We start from the raw sequence: 22,920 nt of genomic DNA, 5'->3' as shown, positions 1-22,920 counted from the left end.
AGTAAAGTGCACTAGATATACCCAGGGCCTGTAAATTAAATGTTACTAGTAGGACTGTAGCACTGATTGTGCCACCCACGTAAGTAGCCCCTTAACCATGTCCCAGTCTGCCATTGATAGGTTTCTGTATGCAGTTTCACTGCTAATTTGACTTGGCATTTAGCATTTAAAACTACTTGCCAAGCCTTAAATTACCCTTTTCTTCCATATAAGTCAACCCTAAGGTAGGCATTAGGTAGCCCACAGGGCAGGGTGCCATGTAAGTAAACGGCAGGACATGTACTTATAAGTTTTACATGTCCTGGTATTGGAAAACTCCTTAAAGTCGCTTTTCATTACTATGAAGCCTGCTCCTCTCATAGGCCAGCATTAGAGATTCTGGTATATGCTTGTAAGTGGTAATTTCTGATCTGAGAGGAATAGACTTGTCATATTTTATATGGTTGACATGGTAGTGAGAAATCCTACTTACTGGTGAAGTTGGATTCTGCATTACTATTACAAAAATGCCACTTCTAGAAAGTTGGCATTTCTCCACACTTACTGCCATCTGTGCCTTACAGCCTATCTCCATTCGACATCTGGTCTGCGCTGGATGATAGCTATCCTTGTGCATTCCACCCAGACAGCCATAGACAAAGGACACTCTGCTGCATCTGCATTCATCTGCATACAGATGGGTTTCCCTGGGCAGGAAGGGTGGAGGGACTCTCTCTTACACTTCCAAGGCCAGTGGCCTACCCTCACACAAAGGACTGATAAACTCCCAACGGGGCTTCTGTCACACAGGGCTGGGTTGAAAGGGGAGCGTGTGCAATCCTAAACTACTCATTGAAGTTTCCTCCAATGCAAAGGCACTTTTGGGTACATGTATTGGCTCTGTAAACCCACCAAATGAGACACTCCTGGACCTACAACTGGACTCAGTCAGAGGGGCTGCCTGGCTGCCCAGAGGACTCATCTGGACTGCTTCGTTGGAAGGACTGCTGGCCTGCTTGTTACCCTGATGACTCCTGACTTTGCTTGAAGGACTCTGCCTTACTCCTCAAGTGCTCTCCATGGGGCAGGATTCAGGTTGCCTCCTGTCCTGAGGTCTTAAGACTATCAAAGACGTCACCAAAGAGAAGGAAATCCAGTGTATCAGAAAAACGTTGTAACACCTTCCAAATTCGAAACAACGGCTGCCGGATCACCGCAGCGCCTGCTCAGTCGTTTAAAAGTCATCCCATTGCGCACCTCCTCCTCTGTGGCACATACCATTGTTATTTTTGATGCATCCCAGGTACTCTATGTTAAAAGGATACAACCACTCATTCTTAATTATTGAGACTAATTTAAACCTCTAAAAAGTGATATCTTGACTTGTGTATATTGGAGTTTTGTCTTGTTGGTCTTATTTAATTCAGATAAATATTATCTATTTTCCTAAACTAGTGTAGTGCACTTTTTATGGTGTTTTCACTGTGTTACTGTATGAGTTATTGCACATTGCCTTCTAAGTTAATCCTGCCTGCTTGTGCCAAGCTACCGGAGAGAGAACACAAGATAATTTAGGTTGTGTAGTGACTTTACCTGACTAGGATTGTGGTCCCTAGTTGGGCAAGGTGCATACCTCTGCCAGTTAGAGACCCAATTTCTAACAGGCCTTCAATCCAGTCAGTGAATTAAGCACGACTACGCTCTCTGATTCTATTAATTCTATATGTCTCCTCTCAAATAAATAATGATTACAAAGAACAATATTTCAAAAGCACTGCAGCATAAAGATTTTTTAAATGATGATAACATATGGCATTCGTCTGTGCACGTGGCAATATACTTTACTGCCCACCACGTTATAAAACACAATTTCTTTGTTAAGCAGAAAAGCAACCACCCTTTCATTTCACATTTTAAGAGGCATAATGGCATTACCGGATTACGCTCTGCCACCGGTGCTCCTATTAATTGAGAGCATCAGCTCCAGCAGTTGATTTTGGTTTTCATTATACTTCTCAATTTTATAGGTCATTTTTCATAATGATAATTCGTAAGTAATTTTGCCTCCTAGCGCGTCTTATTTCACAAGGAAAGCCTTGTGAACTACAGACTTCTCATTTGCAGCTTCACCCAACACCTTCTTTTGAGCTATAGGAACCCGAAGGATATGAAAAGCTATTTATAAACAATCTAAAGTTCTGTAATTAGTGTAAGGTGAAACACAGTGCCTTACAAAATTCCCGCTTAAATCAAAATATAATTAATAACATCCATACCCAGGCACGGAGCTATTATTGGCATAGCTGGTGCAGTGGCACCGAGATCCAGAACCCTGATAATATCACCGCAGGTAAAGGAGCCATTTTTATTGTTTGCGCCAAGGCCCATGCGATCCCTGCTACCCTACTGACCATACTGTAGGTCTTGGAAACCTCTAATCTCTTTGTATAAATACTTAATATGGTAATGTGCAGAACTTAAAATAATACTTCACGCTTTTATGAGGTTGAATACCTTCCCTGAATTTAATTAATTGTATCACATTTTACAGCACGGACGCATGCATATTGCCTTGGATGTCATGCCCGTTTTTAAATATGTTCTCTCTAGTAACAAGCATGTTTTATGGCAAAGCCCTCACAATAGAGATTGCACTAGGGTTTCCTAACATGTTACAATAATATAACAATTACCTCTATCTATTTTATCGTGTTGTTTGTTAATCTATAAGAATTAATCTGAAGTGCAAAGGATGGGTTGTGGACAAGGTGCCTAAAAAAAGGGAGCAATATCCACATACATTTGAAATGATTTGTGAAATGACTTTAATAGAAAAATAGAGAATGTCACTTCGCTTTTAAGCATGTGTTCCTAGCCCTTTGCACCAGTTCTATGGTTTGTCCCTCTCTTCTCTGTCAATGTTAGAGGTGTGGAAGACATTGAGTAAGCAGGCTCAGCTAAAGTGTCAAACAATGGTGTATCGCTTTTAACAATAAGCAGTGGTGTACAGAAAATCTAATCCTGCAGCTCTTGATTGTTCTAAGTGTCGGCACCATCAGATGTTGATCAGTTTATTGACATTGGAAGGATAAATTACTAACGGGCCCTTGCTGAGATTCAAACGCATGACGACTCGCTAGGCACAGTAGATATCAGCAGTGAGTGCTTAATAAATTGACTAATTTAGGCACCCTTTTAGCTTTTCCTCTGAGGCTATACATTCTCATGTGTACATGCTACTATGAAATACTTGTTTTGTACACGTACGTTACAGCCCTCCCCACACCCCCATTTTCCTGCATGTACTTTTACTTCCTCTGCTGTTATCTGTGTTCCCCATTTAGAGAGAAGTGAACACAGTATTAGTGCAGATAAAGATTCAGCCACAATGCGTTGCACTTTTGGTGCATTATTATTTTTTATTAGTTTTTTTTCAAAGTTCTCAAAGACAGTTGCATAGTAAATTGAAGATTGTCAATGTTTGATAACTTTGCTGTCCTCTGTTGGTGCTGTAGAAACTAGATTCTAAATATTTTAGCTCCTGGAGTCTGTGTGGAATTTGTAACTCTATTGGTCAGGTGTCGGATGCCTTTGTGGTCACAAACTGGGCCGTTAGCAACTGCAAAAATACCTTTTGGGATGTACAAACCTCAAATTACGATTCTGTAACAATTTATCACATTCGAATTTGGGTTTGCGACCAAAGTCCGAATCAGTATTTGGAAGAGGTATGTTTAGGACATCCCTTCTAAACACCGATTTAAAGTACTAATTATTTTGGGGCCAAATTCCATTTCCAAAACATTAATCCTTTACCAACTACTTAAGACTAGTGGTAAGAAATTCTCAAACTGTAAGAGGTCCTCAAGGGACCTCTTCTCCTTTGAGAATGTGGAAAAAAACCTCGGACTACAGCCTACTCTTAAAATATGTTAGTTACAATTGTAATTCATTTTTTTAAGTGCATTCCCTTTTCTTTAAGGGAAATTAGTTACTTTAACAAATATATTTTGCTTTATTTGAAAACAACCAGAGACTTGGTGGTCTGCTGTGCTCAACAGACCACCGTCCCTGTGATGGCTGTGATTTTTACTGGGTCCCAATTTGCAACCTACCTCATTAATATTCATGAGGTAGGTCAAATTCCAACTCCCCAGGAATCAGTAATTTGTGAACCAACCTGTTAGTAAGTAGTTTGATAGAGACAAACGGAACGGATTAGGTAAAAGTTGGAGCGCGATCTGTGACCACATTTACCAAAATCCTTCTTCACGAATCCGACCTTATGTGAAGACTGACACTCTCTCGATTCATACATTTTCATAGTAGACGCAAGACCTAAAGTCTGACTCATTTGCAAAATGTACATTGAGCATGAGGAACACTTAACATTGTTAATAAAATAATTACTATTTTTATCTGCATGAATGATTTTTACTTAACACTTTAAGGAATAATCCAGTGCTTTTACAATTATGTCTGTGCTCTGTATTTAACAACTCATAGTCCCACTGCATCTGTTTTGTTGGCAAGTTCTTCTGTTCTGGTGTTGAATTGGATAATCTACTTGAGTGGTGCAAATATTCCGGCCTATTCTAATTTGCACTATGAACATATTATATATTTCTAAGGGTGTGCTATGTTGTTTTATTACTTTTTGCAGAGGTCCGTGCTAATTCTTGGAAGCAGAAGTGTTTCTTTTTACTTAACTTCCAGCGGAAAACCCCGAAAAATTTACAGGTGTTACCATGCAGCAGTACGGACGTGCCACTAAAAGAACATGAGCAAAATAGTACACCTTACTTATAGGTAATAAGGTACAAAAGAGCACACCAGTGCCACGTGTCACTGACCTTAAACTAATGGCAACACCCAGGCATTCACTGTAATCCAGACAAGGTCGTCTCTTAAAACAACCTAAATTCTTAATACATTGTGAAATAAATGCTCAAGAAGTAGGATAATGAACTAAGGCCCAGATTTACAAAACCGTGAGGCAAAGCAGCGCAGGCTGCACTCAGTAGTGTGGAGGGAGGGAGGAGGAGGGCGCCATATCTACAAAGATATGTCACTCTCTTCCCTTCTCCCTAGCGCCGGCGCTGATTTCAGGTGCCGTCCGCCATGCACACACCTTTGCACCAAAGTGTGTCTAGCATAAGTTGTGTACTAAATACTATGCTTAGACACGCTTTAAAATGTTTCCTACTGCACAGTGCAGCACGCATGCAAAGTCAGAAAAGAAAGGAGAAATGAAAACATTTCTCCATTTAACGTCTGCTTCAAATGCCATTAACTTCTGGCACAAAACCCTGTCTACTTTTGTTTGTAGATATGGTTTTGTGATAAAAGGTATAGATGGTTGGATGGGAATGCCCATGTACTAACCATGTAATGCCCCCTCGGCGCTAAGTAGCGCGAAGCAGTGCTTTGTGCTGCTTTGCGTTAATTTTAGGGAACTTTCCAGCGCAAAACAAGTTTTGTGCAGGAAAGTAAATAAGGAAATAAACATTTTGTGCTGGTTAGCATCACTTTTGTGATGCGAACCCACAGCAAAATGTTTGTAACTCTCCCCCTAACTTTCTATGATACACTCAAGATATGTAGATACCTTCGGTGCAAAATTCACTTATTGCATGTGGGCTTCCTTTGATCATTCCACCTGTGTCGTCAGTGATGTTTTATGCATTTTTTTCTTTTCTGTAAATGTATTACTTTCAATACAATGGTATTAGTAATGTGACCATTAATAATTGATTAATAATCATTGCAGGATTTTTACTTTTCTGACCTTTTTCTTTTAGTGTACAGAACCTCAGAAACTATTCAACATTGCAAATGAACTTCTCCACACAGAAGAAGCATATGTCAAAAGATTACATCTACTGGACCAGGCAAGTTGTTTCAAACCAATTGTTCCTTGTTTCCACTGCTTGTGAGGCGTTTACCCCACAAGTACTGTCTAAATAAGCTTTCTTCATTGACACTAGACATAGATATGTTTCCGTTCATGAACATTTTTCTGGTAAAAGAATGTGCAACAACCTATGGTAGGACTCAGTGTTTTTCTGTTTTGTTTTTATTTTTGCTAGCTTCAACACAGTGGAGCTTTATTGTCACTAGTCGTCTCCAATTGCATTGCGGTTCACAGTTTGCAACTTGCCTAACTTCCTGTTGGTGAAAGCTTGGCTCCTTGATCATTTTGTATTTAAATTGAAGTTGCTTCCCTGTGGTTTACTGCACTGAATTAAGCAGCCATCTTTAAATGCAGACTGTAATTACAGCCATTCACACACATTGAAAATAAAATGTTATGAAGTAATAAGCAGTGTTAATTATTGGCAGTCTCTTTTTCTTTGATAAATAAGTGCTGTCCTTCAAGACATTGCTCCCACAACACACAGGTTGCTCATAGTTCGGTTCTGTGACATAATCCATGATTGTTTTCTCTCTGGACTCTGCCGAGATTAAGTTATGATTTCCAAGGTGGGGTCCATGGTGGATAGTTGACCCATGCATGAATGTTTCTGGTGAGCACCTGCATTGTATGTTCAGTATGTGGCACATCTGCCGGCTTAAACAGTGGGGTTAAAATCAGTGATGAACATATAGCTCTCTAGTACCTGGAAATTAAAAGACTGAGTTCCATTGCACTTGTCACCGACCAGAACAAGCTTTGATCCCCTACTTCACTTAAACAGACCCAGTGTTCGCATTATTTATGAGCATGGACAGTGGCTACGATACTGCAGTTCCCATTTTTGACATAACTTTAAAGACCGTATTGAACCAGAAAATAAAGTGTTTGCTCATTAATGCCAGAGAGACCCGTAGGGACCATCCAACCTTTCAGAGGCTGCGGCCAAATGCCTAACCATAAAGTCCTGAAAACCCAACCTACATTCTATTCCAGCATCATGTATGTAGTACACCACAGTGCCCATGTGCACACACCCTTTGTGTGTGTGGCACTATGTTTCACTCTGTCTCACAGGATGCAAAAATGCACCAGAATGTAAAGCATGTTGCTGCCTAGAGAAAGCCATGTCCTGTACACAGTTGACATGTTGGAAGTAAAGGTAAACAGAGGCCAGTGCAAGAGGTCCTGCTTTGCTCTCAGTGGCCACTGTGGAAAGTGTGAGTGGGAACAGGGTCTGGTCTAGCTGCATTCCTGACTCAGTGATCTGAGCCTAATTAGCATAGAAACAGACCATGCTCAAAAAGCTCTTGGGCAGTAGCTATGTTCGAACGCAATGGTTAAAGGCATTATTCTATGGAGGGTTGGCCGGAATGTTTGAGTCTACCTATGAAATTGGCGGAATGTCTGCATTACTCTTATAATGCAGAGTTTCGTCAGCCAGAAGGCCAGCATTGGGTTTAAGGGTGTAATCTTTGAGTGCATTAAGGTGGTGGTTGTACCCCTATCTAATCGGTTGGATGATCAACTCCAGGATTCTGGAGTCCAATTAGATGCCAAACAGTATTCAAACAAGGGTGTAGTGCTGCAGATCAGAACAGGGAATCTGCTGTAAAGAGAGCTGACGGGAAGCAACTCATGCTGGGCCTCTTTCTTCATTCTCTCTTTTTTTTTAGGCTGGAGAGATCCTCTATCAAATCTATTTCAGGACTGATTGAATTTCTTTTGTATATGAAGGGTGCCTTTAAAGTGACTGAGATGATGGTGATGCGTTGGGTTTAATAGGTACCTGAGAAACGGTTGTTGAAACGTGTAGTGTCAGGTAGGAGATCCAGACTGGTTTGGAGATATTTGCGTTGGTGCCTCTCTAGTAGTTCTAAAGAAGTTTACATAACACAAATTGTATCATGCATGCTCTGAAGGGTTAATGGGAAAAATTCTTCTATCTCGACCATTAATCAGCAGATCTTTTAGAAATCTGGATCCCTGAATTCTCTGAAGAAAAACAGTTTTGAAATTTAAAGAAGACCCGTTGTAAAAGAGAGGATTTTGTTCCTATATCCTGTGCAGGATTTGACAATTCAGACTATCTGATTGACTGAAGGCATGTGAACGTTTGTGTGGTGAAAGCTGTTAAAGAATGGCAGGCACAGAAACCTAGGTGCTGAAAGAAGTGTTAAGGGACCTAGGGGGTACAAGAGTCCTGAGGATGGAAGCAATGTACACAATTTGTAGAGTTCGATACACAGACCTCTAGTGAAGATTACATCACTTTTTAAAGTGAGGGGAGTATACTGGTGTCTGATTCCGAGAGCTTCAGAACGGGAAAAGATGACCTTCACATAGTTACAAAAATGTACACTTTTTCGGCTGAGCACGCTGAACTTCATTTCTCATCAGAGGAGCAAAGGAGTGAAACGGAGACTCTAAAAGTCCTAGATGGACATCGTTTTAGACATGGTTAACATGGGCAAGAAAACATGGCAGCAGTAGTTACAATTACACTAATAGTGTAACTTGTATTTCACAATTATGTACCAAGAGGTTATAGTATAGATTTCCCATTACTCGGTGTAGAAGATGCTGTGATGAGTCAGACTCACTTTTATAAAGTGGATGCCATCTATCTATGACCACCCATTGTGATACCAGAATTTACTTGCTATGAGATCCCCTACCCTTGTGCAGAGACGTTGTAAGGCATGGGCAAAGGGGGAATTTGCCCAGGACCCTACATTCCAAGGCACCTCCTCAGATGTGATCCCTTTGTTAAAAAACATGACAACCTGTATACATAAAATATCTTTCTTAATTTCCTTGCTTTCTAACTTCCTTCTGACACAGAAAGGATTAAGATTAGACTGGCTAGGGCTTGGCATGTGAAGAATTGCATTCAGAGTAATCAGAGAAATCTTATGGCATAGGTAAAGTGGGGACTCTTGGAAGCCTGGGACTCCTTCTCAACTGCCTGCCTGAGATGGCTGTGTTCTGCTGACATTCCTGCTGTCATCACTTCCAATCCTGTTAAAAAAAATTATCATTTAAAAAACGATTTTTTTTCATTTAATGTGTTTTTGGTGAGATATATGCTAGGGTGATATGCGGGAATCTGTTCGGAAATTTAACAGAGACATGCTGTACTGATGTTTTGTTAACCGGTATATTATCCATAAAAGTCGTTATTTTATATCAAAACAGTGCTTTAGTTATGAGTTATGGTAGAGAGTCAAAGACATGATTTGTGATAAGACTAATGATCACACTTTTGAAAACTCAAATTGCTATACAGCCTTCTGGCATATGGATTTGAAAAATCAGAGGCACATATATCTAGATCATGTCATAGTGTGAGGAACATATTTATATTTACATACTCTCTCACTTTGTTTTAGCACATATTTAATTTAAATAAATTGGCATCCTGTCCCTCCTGTTACAAGAAGCTCCCAAGCAAGAATAATTCCTGATAGCACCTTTCGCTCCAAGTTTACATTTTTCTATTTCTATACAGAAATGCAAATTCATTCAGTTCAGTGCAATTTCCGCATTCCACTTGCAAGTATAGTGCTCAGCTGCTCTGCTCTACTTCAAAATAGTAATCTGCCACCTTGTGGGAGGGAAACTTGTTTGGTGGCTGTCCCTGTACAGAACCAGTTGTGTGCTTGAAGGTAGTTTTCGGTGCTGCTATCCATGCTGCATCTCTTCCATGTGTGACTGAATTTTGCACCTAATGTTGCTTGTTTTGTGTGAGGCATGTGTAGGAGGCTGGACTGGCTTGTAGTGAGTACCAAGGGGTACTTGCACCTTGCACCAGGCCCAGTTATCCCTTATTAGTGTATAGGGTGTCTAGCAGCTTAGGCTGATAGATAATGGTAGCTTAGCAGAGCAGCTTAGGCTGAACTAGGAGACGTGTGAAGCTACTACAGTACCACTTAGTGTCATATGCACAATATCATAAGAAAACACAATACACAGTTATACTAAAAATAAAGGTACTTTATTTTTATGACAATATGCCAACGTATCTTAGAGTGTACCCTCAGTGAGAGGATAGGAAATATACACAAGATATATATACACAATAGCAAAAATATGCAGTATAGTCTTAGAAAACAGTGCAAACAATGTATAGTTACAATAGGATGCAATGGGGAAACATAGGGATAGGGGCAACACAAACCATATACTCCAAAAGTGGAATGCGAACCACGAATGGACCCCAAACCTATGTGACCTTGTAGAGGGTCGCTGGGACTATTAGAAAATAGTGAGAGTTAGAAAAATAACCCTCCCCAAGACCCTGAAAAGTGAGTGCAAAGTGCACTAAAGTTCCCCTAAGGACAAAGAAGTCGTGTTAGAGGAATAATGCAGGAAAGACACAAACCAGCAATGCAACAACTGTGGATTTCCAATCTAGGGTACCTGTGGAACAAGGGGACCAAGTCCAAAAGTCACAAGCAAGTCGGAGATGGGCAAATGCCCAGGAAATGCCAGCTGCGGGTGCAAAGAAGCTTCTACTGGACAGAAGAAGCTGAGGTTTCTGCAGGAACGAAAAGGGCTAGAGACTTCCCCTTTGGTGGAGAGTCGTGCAGAAGTGTTTTCCCGCTGAAAGAACGCCAACAAGCCTTGCTAGCTGCAAATTGTGCGGTTAGCGTTTTTGGACGCTGCTGAGGCCCAGGAGGGACCAGGAGGTCGCAAATTGGACCAGCAGAGAGAGGGGACGTCAAGCAAGACAAGGAGCCCTCTCTGAAGCAGGTAGCACCCGGAGAAGTGCCAGAAACAGGCACTACGAGGATGCGTGAAATGGTGCTCGCCGAAGTTGCACAAAGGAGTCCCACGTCGCCGGAGACCAACTTAGAAAGTCGTGCAATGCAGGTTAGAGTGCCGTGGACCCAGGCTTGGCTGTTCACAAAGGATTTCCGCCGGAAGTGCACAGGGGCCGGAGTAGCTGCAAAAGTCGCGGTTCCCAGCAATGCAGCCCAGCGAGGTGAGGCAAGGACTTACCTCCACCAAACTTGGACTGAAGAGTCACTGGACTGTGGGGGTCGCTTGGACAGAGTCGCTGGATTCGAGGGACCTCGCTCGTCGTGCTGAGAGGAGACCCAAGGGACCGGTAATGCAGCTTTTTGGTGCCTGCGGTTGCAGGGGGAAGATTCCGTCGACCCACGGGAGATTTCTTTGGAGCTTCTGGTGCAGAGAGGAGGCAGACTACCCCCACAGCATGCACAAGCAGGAAAACAGTCGAGAAGGCGGCAGGATCAGCGTTACAGAGTTGCAGTAGTCGTCTTTGCTACTATGTTGCAGGTTTGCAGGCTTCCAGCGCGGTCAGCAGTCGATTCCTTATCAGAAGGTGAAGAGAGAGATGCAGAGGAACTCGGCTGAGCTCATGCATTCGTTATCTAAAGTTTCCCCAGAGACAGAGACCCTAAATAGCCAGAAAAGAGGGTTTGGCTACCTAGGAGAGAGGATAGGCTACTAACACCTGAAGGAGCCTATCAGAAGGAGTCTCTGACGTCACCTGGTGGCACTGGCCACTCAGAGCAGTCCAGTGTGCCAGCAGCACCTCTGTTTCCAAGATGGCAGAGGTCTGGAGCACACTGGAGGAGCTCTGGACACCTCCCAGGGGAGGTGCAGGTCAGGGGAGTGGTCACTCCCCTTTCCTTTGTCCAGTTTCGCGCCAGAGCAGGGCTAAGGGGTCCCCTGAACCGGTGTAGACTGGCTTATGCAGAATTGGGCACATCTGTGCCCAACAAAGCATTTCCAGAGGCTGGGGGAGGCTACACCTCCCCTGCCTTCACACCATTTTCCAAAGGGAGAGGGTGTCACACCCTCTCTCAGAGGAAGTTCTTTGTTCTGCCATCCTGGGCCAGGCCTGGCTGGACCCCAGGAGGGCAGATGCCTGTCTGAGGGGTTGGCAGCAGCAGCAGCTGCAGTGAAACCCCAGGAAGGGCAGTTTGGCAGTACCAGGGTCTGTGCTACAGACCACTGGGATCATGGGATTGTGCCAACTATGCCAGGATGGCATAGAGGGGGCAATTTCATGATCATAGACATGTTACATGGCCATATTCGGAGTTACCATTGTGAAGCCACATATAGGTAGTGACCTATATGTAGTGCACGCGTGTAATGGTGTCCCCGCACTCACAAAGTTCAGGGAATTGGCTCTGAACAATGTGGGGGCACCTTGGCTAGTGCCAGGGTGCCCTCACACTAAGTAACTTTGCACCTAACCTTTACCAGGTAAAGGTTAGACATATAGGTGACTTATAAGTTACTTAAGTGCAGTGTAAAATGGCTGTGAAATAACGTGGACGTTATTTCACTCAGGCTGCAGTGGCAGGCCTGTGTAAGAATTGTCAGAGCTCCCTATGGGTGGCAAAAGAAATGCTGCAGCCCATAGGGATCTCCTGGAACCCCAATACCCTGGGTACCTCAGTACCATATACTAGGGAATTATAAGGGTGTTCCAGTAAGCCAATGTAAATTGGTAAAAATGGTCACTAGCCTGTTAGTGACAATTTGGAAAGAAATGAGAGAGCATAACCACTGAGGTTCTGGTTAGCAGAGCCTCAGTGAGACAGTTAGGCACCACACAGGGAACACATACATATAGGCCACAAACTTATGAGCACTGGGGTCCTGACTAGCAGGGACCCAGTGACACATAACAAACATACTGAAAACATAGGGTTTTCACTATGAGCACTGGGCCCTGGCAAGCAGGATACCAGTGAGACAGTGAAAACACCCTGACATACACTCACAAACAGGCCCAAAGTGGGGGTAACAAGGCTAGAAAGAGGCTACTTTCTCACAGCATGCTTGAACTCAAGGGTCATCTTTGCTGTATCATGGACCTGTGCAGTGCTGTTGTCTTCGAAGCTGTTGTGTGTGTTGAAGGGACCTTGCAGACTTCATCCTTTTTGTGTTGGCCCTTTCGGTATTTGAGAGAAGTTTGCACTGGTGATGCTTGTTCTATTGAAAGTGACATTACAATGCTGCTGCCTGGACAGTGCAAGAGACATTTGACCTACTCTTGTCTGCAATAAGCCTGTTCTGTTTGTGAGAGAAGCTTGCGCTGCTGCTTCCGTGGTGTATCTCTTTCATAAAAATGTAGTGTCCAGCAAAGCTGCAATGCTTCAATGCCAGTTGCATGGACCTCTGATAAAAGATAGTTAAAATATGCTGGAGACCAAATTTCTTTCTATTTCAGTTATTTGTGAGCATTATGGGTACATTTTCATAGACCTTAAAATGTTTACATCCACAATACTGTAATGTACTGTATTACGATTTAAAGTGAGCTGTATTCAAGAGAGAACACAGATCTCCCAGCTGACTTACTAATTCCCATATGAGTAGTTAAAGGATAGCTTTGCTGTCATACACCACGGTCTGAAGTATCTGTGTAAGCTGGGGACCAGCTTTCCTAGCAGATGGCACTCTTCTTAGATATGTATATCTAAAAAGATATGTATATCTAAAAGTATGGACGTCCTGTCTGAAACCTGTTCAACAACAACAAGGTGATGAATGGAATGCTTGAATTCATCTCAGCCACTGGCAATCACTTCAGGCCACATTCCAAATCTATTGTTTTCTTGCCTACCATGACACTCCAGTTTAGATCAAGCCATATGCAAATCAATCTAGACCCGGCTCCCCATGGGACAGTCCAGCCTGAACTGCAAGGCCAGGTCCTCCCTGGACTGGAAACAAGCATCCTGGGACCAGTTGTGGGGTATCACCCCTCATCAGCCAGGCTACCTTGAATCCAGTGGCAGAGTGAGCCCAGTACCCACGTCTGGGCATACCCGGCTCACTTAGGACGGCAGATGCAACAACAAGAAGGTGATGGATGGAATGCTTGAATTAATCTCAGCCACTAGCAAACACTTGAGGCCGCATTCCAATCCACTGTTTTTTTTTTTGCTCACCATGCCACTGCAATTTGGACCTAGCCATATGCAAATTAGTCTTGACCCTGCTCCCCATGGGAACAGTCCAGTGGAAACTACCAGGCACGGTCCTCCCTGGACCGGAAACAAGCATCCTGGTACCAGTTTCTGCGTATCACTCCTCATCAGCCAGGCTAGCTGGAATCCAGTAGCACAGTGGTCCCATGATCCATGTCTTGAGTCTGAGCATGTGATATTACTGTAGGACATTGCTCTGTTTCACTTTGTTTGCACTTTGAGGTATACCTTTGTTGTACAAAGCCAGAGCCTCTGACATCTATATAACATGGTGTACTTATATCTGAGACCCTAAATTATAAGATTTATGTTACCTGAAATACAGGTTACATGCTTGATATCCTTAGTAAGAGGGCAGAGCCTATAATATCTGAGTAACCTGAGCATTTTGCTCTTAGATTCTTGAGCATTTAAGGTTGATATAACCCAAGAGAAGCCTTGCTGTTAAAAGACTGAAGGCCTTATTTACAGTTTGACATATGGGATACTCCATCACAACCATGGCAAATATCCTATCCCATCTGCCATATTAGAAATGCCACAAGTTATAATGCACTGGTACTACAGCATATTTGATATCTGACATGTTTGTGATCAAATATCCAGTCTGCCAAATTATAAATTAAGAGTGGGGAATGGATCTGCTGTTTAGAATCTGAGCTTATTCAATCTGTGTAACCTGAGAAACAGAGAAGAAGCCATAGCTTAAAAGATCTATTCAACCCCCAAGAATGTGATTCCTGAGTCTTCAACATTTACATTTGTAACTTTAGGACAGCCTTCCTGTGTGAAGCGTGAGCTTATGCTACCATGTACCATGGAGCTTATGCCAACATCTTTCTAACCTGAGACATTACTTTGCTGTCAAAAGCTTAAATGTGAATGGTTTCATTTATATGAAAAAAGCTCAATTTTCTAAAGTCACAGCCTATGAATTCCGTGATGATCTCAACTAACTTTACCACAGGAAGTTGTGTCATATTCAAATGTTAGAAAGGGCCTGGTGTTTCACTCTATGATCCTCAGATTGGTTGGTGTGGGTACTGACTGGTGAGGAACAGTCAGTGTACGAATAGTGAGGGTGGACAAAGGACATGCAATGGGCCTGTTTGCCTAACTGTTGTCAATATATTTTGTGCATATAGGTTGCGGAAGTATAACGAATAGCATGATATTATAGGACACAATTCTCTATTTTACAGTGTTACGCAAAGAAGTGTTTTTTCTTGCAAGTTTGGGTCCAACAGTTATTTCTTCTTGTATGTCACTCCCTTGTACCCTGAGGCTCTTGAGACCCAATGCACAGCAAAGCACAAAGGTTATTTCTAAGAATTTAATCAACCACTCAGTGATTAATGGACAAAACAGGAGATGACAGAGAGGAGTGCACTACACTAAAGCCCCAGAGATCCTGAGTAAAAAGGAAATGCTGAAGTAAGGATATGTTTAGAAGCACCAGCAAACAGTCACCGGTGAGCCAATACATCTTGCCTTTGTGACGTATTGGCTTTGCCTTTCATTTTAGTGATGTGTCATGGTTAAAAGTTTTTTTTTTTTAAAAGCCTTTGAGGCAGCCAGCTGCCCAACACATGTACTCACCTACAAAATCATGTAGCCACATTTTGAGTTTCTGGTCTGAACTGGATCGGTAACAAAAAAAAAACAAGTGAAATAATTTTTTGTAAGTGAGTAAGGAAGCAACAGTATGGCGACATGGAGGTGCTGGTTGGGTGCTGAATTAACACAAGAACAAGGGGCAAAAGCAATACAGGTTTGTTGGTGATGAGGAAAACAAAACGGGAACGTGGGTGGAGGCAGCAACAGAAGGGCATAGGTAGGGCATCTAACTGGCAAAAGAAATATTCATGGAGCTGGCAGGGAGAAAGCACACAGGCAAGAAGGCAACGTGGATGCGCTGGGAGAGGAACATGGGTGAGAGAGTGTAACACAGAGCTTAGCAAAGTAAAGAGAGAAGTCCACAAGGGAGACAGCTTGAAAACACATGCACTCTTGTAGAGTAGTTTAACAAAAACAAAAGAATAATACATGAAAAAGAGAGCAGTGGAAGTACACAGTAAGGCATCCATGCTTCTAGGATAAACCGAAGGGAAGCACAAACAGCTGATGAATAAAAGCAAATGAGAGTGACAGCAAATACAACCTTAGGTCTAAGGTCAGTTCATCTAGGTTTTTGCTAAATCAGATTCCGTTTTTTTCTTCCTTACTCTGTTTTCGAAGCTGTGATGCTGCTTTATTCTTACTCTTCTGGGTTGGGCTCTCTCCGATGGTGTTCCTGGATTACTCTGGACTCAGCGCTTTGATACCCATGGGTTTAATGTGCTATATAAGCTCTTTTAATTCATTCAACCAGTGGTACATGTTAGACCTGTTAGCCCTAGGGTTGTCTTCCTCCAGTCTTTTTGCCTTCTCCCGTCTTGCTGAATTTGTTTTTGTTGGCTGTAGCTCTCTGTGCAATTTAACACTGCTAACCAGTGATAAAGTGTTTGTGCTCCCGCCCTAAAACATGGTAAAATTTGCTTATACCTGATTGGCATATTACATTTCCTTATAAGTCCTACATAAATGGTATACCATATATCAGGGCTGGTGAACTTTAATGCTATTAGTGGGCTTGCATTACGTATTTTGCCACCCACCTAAGTAGCCTCTTAAAACATGTCCCAGCTCTGCCATTGCAGCCTGTGGGCAGTTTTATAAGTACTAGCAAAATCAACCCCTTGCCAGGCCTAAAGCTCCCTTTTTAATATATATACATCACACCTAAAGTAGACAATCAACAGACCAAAGGGCAGGGTGAACTGTATTTAAAAGGTTGGACATGTAGTTTTAAGATTTATGTGTCCTGGTAGTGAAAAACTGCCAAATTAGTTTTTCATTATTGTGAGGCCTCCCCTCCCCCAAAAGATAACATTGGGTTGCCTTATTACATTTAATAAGTGATTACATTTACTAGGGAGCAGGTAGAAATGTCATGTTTGGTGTCTAATGATTTCTAATTTTAAATCCTCTTTAATAATAAAGTTGGATTTTAAGTCACTTTTAGAAAGTTGCCATTTTCATTCCCTAACTGTTGTTGCTACAGCCTGTTTTCTGGAACACATGACTAGGTGCAGCTGGAATGTGTCATTTGTGTATTTCTCCCAGGCAGCCACACAGTAGAGAGAGTGGGTGTTGGCAGGATGGGCCATCCAAGCAGGCTGGAGGGTGGAGCTTTGCACAGCCCCACTTGCACTTCAAAGACAGTCTCATCTCATGCACAAAAAACTTCACACTAGGCTATTGTGACTGCAGACAGCCTAAGACCAGGGCAGGGAGGCAAGACATTTCAGAAACTTACCAGAGGGTAAGACTCCAGAGGTTTTCTCCAATTCAAAGCTGGCACTAGGTTATAAAATGAGGACCTTCATACCAACTCAGTTCACTTCTAGACCTGTGGAAGGACTCCAAGGAATGCCCTGTTGCCTGTGGCCTGCTTTGTACTTTGGAGGACTGCCCTGCTGCACTAAGAGGACTGTCCTATAGCCTGTCATGTACACTCATAGGACTCTCTTGCTGCTTGAGACCTGTTGTCCTGCTTGTGCCTGAAATGTATAGAGTGACTCAATGGAACAGTTGTGTGGCCTTCTGATCAGAGCCTCAGGGACAGAGAAGGCTCAGATCACCTGAAACTGGCTCCTGAATGCAGCACAAGTGGGTCCTGATCCTCCAAATGGTGCACCTCCAGTCCTGGACTCTTGGAAGTGGTGCTAAAGGTGCCCAGATAGCCCAAATCCAAAACTTGGGGCTTAAAAACATTTCTGCCAAAAATGCTCTGAGAACTAATGGGAGACTGGGACCTACCTGCTCACCGATCTGCCCAAGGTGTATTGTTGATTAGTGTGACTTTGCTGCAGCTCCTGCAAATTCTCCCTAGCAGCAAATCCTGTTCAATGGCTGCTCATGAATGGGGTATTCATCCTTGTGGAGCCCTCATTGCTATAGCCCTTGTGGAGCTTCATCCCACTAGAGACTCTTTGACTAACATGAAAGAGACTAAGTCCAAACGTAGAAATTTTCACTGCAGTTTCTTCCAGCAGCTCTTTGACGACGATGCCTCCTCTTCAACAAGGCTGGCTGCCTTGCCCCACTGAACTTTACCTTCTCAGACATTTTTTTTTCAAAAATTCTTCTAAGTCCGAGGGAAATCAGAAACTGGGATCAATCTACTATGTGTATCCAAACCACACTCCATCACAGTCGGCCATAACTTTCGACTTTACCCCAGTCTTGCAGATGTTTGTGGTTGGCACATTGATCTTTTATGCCATGTTTTTCCCTTTAAACTTCAAAAATTCATAACTCCAGTACTCCTGATTATACTTTTCTCATTTTAGTGTCAAATAATTTATTCAAATGTACTCTATCTTTCTATATTGATTTGTGATGTTTCTTGTGTTATGTTTTTACTTTATTACTGCTTAAGTGCTGCATAAATAATTCACACATTGGCTCTAAGTTAAGCTTGACTGCTTTTTGTGCCAGGCTACCAAACGGTTAATCACAAGTAAATTTAGTGACTTTTTGTAGTGTGCTTTGACAAGGATTGTTGCTTGAGTAGGATTGCAGCCTCCTCATCCAACCACCCACATTTTCAAAGTAAGCAACGAATGGGCTCTTAGCCGACAATAAGCTAGAAATATTTTTTGTGACAGACAGCACGTGCTGTCAAGTACGCAAGACCAAAATTCTCAAAAAGTCTAATTTGGGGAACAGGTCACAAAAATAGAGTAAATAAACACAGGATAGGGCTAAAATACTGGCAAAAGCATGGAATTGAACCATGGTACTGGAAAACAATGGGCTAAGGATAAGACTATGAGAGGAAATTGTCAAAGTTGGCACAGTGAGTCGTACAGGTAGTTTTGACATGCCTGCTGCTAGCGCTTGAAATGAATTAGCTGAAAGTGGCAAGGGGTCTTGGTTGCACTTTTACTGTGCCCCCCATCATGGGGTGGACCTTAATTTCTTATTCTCTTGATACTTTTTAACAATTTGTTTTTGTATCATCTTATTTTAATTTGGTAATCTGGTTTTCATCTGATCTGTCAGTGGCCGGATTACAACAGTGAGTGTTAAGTGTCATACCGGGAATTCAGCTGATTTACCCCTTTCAAAAAAGTATTTTCCCAGATGGAGAAACTGAAATTCCCTCAGAAGAATATTTGCATTTGGGCTTGGGTTTAGCTCTGTCATCCAGTGCCCTGACCACTCCCTCCTCAATGATAGCTTGGACCTCTGCTGCCGAGATCAAAGCTGGAGGTGCAGCTGAATCCCCAGATCTTCCCCGCCAAGATGGAATTGGTTCATCCTCCTTAGAGAAAGACAAGAAGTGCAGTCTCTTATATGCTCACTTCCCCACCATCTTTACATTAGTGGAAAAGGATAGACTGCCCTCTTAAATAGGGAGATACAACCTTTAGGAACCAATCCCAAAGACCATTAAATACAACACTGCCAATTTAACCAATAATATTGGATGTATGCCAAACAACCAGTCATCAAAGTACACCTCATCAGGGAAACCAAGTCAAAATTACCTAATGCGAGCCCCTTACTGTGACCGCGAAGAATCAGCCAGCAGAGAAGCTTTGCATCCCTGATCGCTGCCAGATTCCATCTTCCGACTGGCAGCTTCCAGATCCCTCACGCTACCCAGAAGCCGTCTGCCGGCTCGCTCCAGGCATGCTGGCGAGGACCTCACCACGTCTCCCCACCACAGCATAATCCGACTGAAATGCTGATCAGGCCGGCTCCGCAGTGCCCGATGAGCACTACTGCAAGTCAGGATCAATGACCTGCACCGAAGGATAAGAAATCAGCAGAGGAACCGCACACGGCTGGTGTGGGAAAGCATGTCTGGTAACACAAAAGAAAAACAGTAGGATTGGAGTGGGGGGAGTGTCTTTTTATTTTGTTAGGGATCAAGTGGTATGGGTGTCTGGTGATGCAGGATTGCCTCAAAGTTCTAATGAAGGGAAGCAATGAAAGGGACGATGAAGTAACGTAGTACCCACATCTTCCCAGTTACCTTTCTAAAACCATTGTTCTTTCCTGATCTTCAAAGTCTAATTCTTTCTCACTTGTTTCTCTCTTTCAATCCAAGTTCTCCCTGTTTATGCTGAGTGACCTCCTGATATCCTAGTTTAAAAGCTATTGAATACCCACTCGCTGAATTAAGCTTAAATGTATATTAGCTAGTATTTGATAAGCACCATACTACACTTCTCCGATTTAAAATCGAAACTCCAAAGCAGTAGAAGTTCTCGGGCTTTAATTGATCACAGAGGTTTTTTTATTGGACAGTGCTGCAGCCCATGGCGAACCTCAGTTTATTGCAGCCCTTTCCTGTCGGATCCGATGTTATATTGTGTTTCGAACGGCAGAACACTTCCTATGTGCACAGAAAGCTGTGATATTGTACCACATTGTCTTGCTTTAGGGAGACACCTGGCAGGGATTGGTGGGGTCTGCACTTGGCTCGGCTCTTTACTGCTCACAGCTGTGATCCATTTCATGAGCTGTAAACATGCTCAGGATTCTGCTGCTTTCACTGCGAACTGTTATATCATCATGTAGGATACAAGAACAAGTGCATTTCCTGAGTGACCCTGGGAATGTACCTTTTGGCACTTTGAAGTCTGATTTGCAAAATCACCAAGTTATACTTTATTCCAGATGTTTATCTTTCAATCTGTTCAAGTCTTTTGTTTTCAAAGAGGTTCATAAGTTTGAAAAATTATAGAAATAGAGAATTTTCTATACCATCTCGTTCTTGGTTACAAATTAACTTGCCGCAGTTACTCTATTTTTTCTGCTTGTGTTTTCACATCCTTTGCTCTAGCCCTTGCCCTCTTGTTCCTTGCGCTTCGTGTTCACAATAACTTCTCACTAAAGTCTGGGCTAAGGACTCCAAATGCTGTAATTTACCTGTCCAGAATACATTTACGAGTAAATAATGCTCATCATTTTACCTCCTTAAGATTTTAGGAAAGTGCAGTCAGAGCAGAAAGGCTACCAGCTAGGTGAACCAGGAAGCATCCTAGTCCCTTTATAGTTAATATTTCCTTTATCAGTCAGTCAGATTGTGTAACAGACTCATCCTTTTGAGTCAATATCTCATCAGATGCACAGATGTTAGTTCTGTGTTGACAGTGCAACTGTTACTACACCTTGTGTGATCAACAAAAAAGAACTGCCAACATACTTGTGAAAGAGGGGATTAGGCCCCACCCACATGTTGGTTCTCCTGAGTACAGGACTATATCTGGGCCAAAGTTATGTGCATTCACTGAAAAAAGTGCCTGTCCTGCACGTTTGGCTTGTGGAAAAGCTTATGTACTGTATTTTGTGGCTGGGAAGGCTTATAGTCAATATAGCAGGACTGAGGTAGTTATGGTGCCAAGCAATTGATCATGACTATAGGCCTGATGCGTTTATTATGAAAGACTAATAAACTCAGTAGGCCTGGTATATTTTTTGTGAAAAGCATATGTTAACATCAATCCACTTAAGGGTGGATTGCTGTTACTCTGTGTGAGAGCCTGCAGGTAAGGATTTTCTTACAAGGAATCTCACAAACTGCAAAGATTTTGGCTTTGGTCACCCCTGGAGACCAGTCAAAGATAGACAATTTTCTCTGCAAGAATGTTTGCTACTCTCTTTTTGGAGATTTAGAATTTTACTTATACAACTGTCATTTTGTATGCTTTCTAACTTTATGACAATGTGTCTGATGGTTGCCTGTGGGAAAGCGTATACTCAAAGCAATAGGCCTGAGTTGGTTAGGTTGACCAGCCAACAATAACAGCTATAGGCCTGGCTGGTGTGGTGGAATCTGGGTGCTCATTTGTAACATGTTCATTTAATTCCCACCTCAGCATGAAATGAACATGTTGCAAAAAAATGAATCACAAATAAATTACTTTACATATTAAAGTAATGGCTCATGAAAAGAAATGATGTAGCTACTAATGAACACCCAGTTCTGCGTTGTGTATCATTGTTTTACCATTCCTAGATGGCCAACATGCTGTTCTAAACACAGTGGCTATGCTGGACCTTTAAAACACTGATAAACTATATTTAACTACAACACAGGCACCCGCTGGTATGTTTAGTTTTGTTATTGCAAGAATATGTCCACCCTGTTTAGGCGACTATATGTTTCCTTTTTTTCTACTTCCATTCTTCTAATTTGTCCTGCATATGTGTTTGAGTTTATATGTGTTTTATTGTGGTTGTTTCAGAGGGTGAATGCAAAAATGAGGCAGTGAATGGGTGAATGAAGCTTGAATGAAAAATGAGTGAATGTCTGATGACTGATTGAGTGATGAAATTCACCAATAACATAAAAGTCACTTTCATTCAAAGGCCAGGCCTATTAGTAGTGCTAAAGCTTGCTACAAAGTTAAAGGGGACAGACTTTTGGTGGGAACACTCAAACGGACCTCATATCAGAAGAGAGGGCAAATCCCTACTGAAAGGTTTGAGATCAGAGTTGACAGGAGCAAGCAGAAAACAAGCAAAAAAAGTAGCAAGTCTATAGTAAGATACCTTCCTTGACCACAAAAAGGACGTCTGCTTTGCAAACATGGCACATTGCAACAGCAAATTTAAATGCAAGGACGTTCATTATATTTTTCAAAAAGGAGGCGAGTGCTTCCAAAAGAAACTAAAGGCTGGCCATGCTCTCGCAGTGCTCTGGAAAAGAGGAAGCCACTGTTGTGGAGCTAGACAGGTGAGGGGACAGGTAGGCAAGAAAACACAAACAAGAAAAAAATGCTCTAGAGAGAGCAGCTGACAGTGGGAGAGTAGGGAGGAGGGATGGTACCTCAATCATGTCAGGAGCAGTAGACAGGCACTGATTCAGTTGAATCAGTCTGTGCTTGGTCCATGCTCCACAGCAAGCATTGTAAGTGGCATTTTGGTAGGGGTAGCCAATTAGGGATGCATCAAAGAAGGGTGATGCTGAAGTGCACAAGTGGTAGG

At 42.5% G+C, this 22,920-nt stretch overlaps 1 protein-coding gene across 7 annotated transcripts in view; it reads left to right on the top strand.

The window, feature by feature from the left end:
• FGD3 (FYVE, RhoGEF and PH domain containing 3) overlaps nt 1-22,920 on the top strand; it is a 554,715-nt gene that overhangs the window by 357,655 nt on the left and 174,140 nt on the right. For all 7 annotated transcript variants that reach the window (XM_069206420.1, XM_069206423.1, XM_069206421.1 and 4 more), the window contains one exon: nt 5,781-5,870. In XM_069206420.1, the coding sequence (XP_069062521.1) occupies nt 5,781-5,870 (90 nt within the window). The remainder of the gene's footprint in view (nt 1-5,780; nt 5,871-22,920) is intronic.

The sequence above is a fragment of the Pleurodeles waltl genome, chromosome 9 (assembly GCF_031143425.1).
Source record: "Pleurodeles waltl isolate 20211129_DDA chromosome 9, aPleWal1.hap1.20221129, whole genome shotgun sequence".
Taxonomy (NCBI): Eukaryota; Metazoa; Chordata; class Amphibia; order Caudata; family Salamandridae; genus Pleurodeles; species Pleurodeles waltl.
The sequence above is the reverse complement of the archived record's forward strand: the minus strand, read 5'-3'. Positions and strand labels throughout refer to the sequence as shown.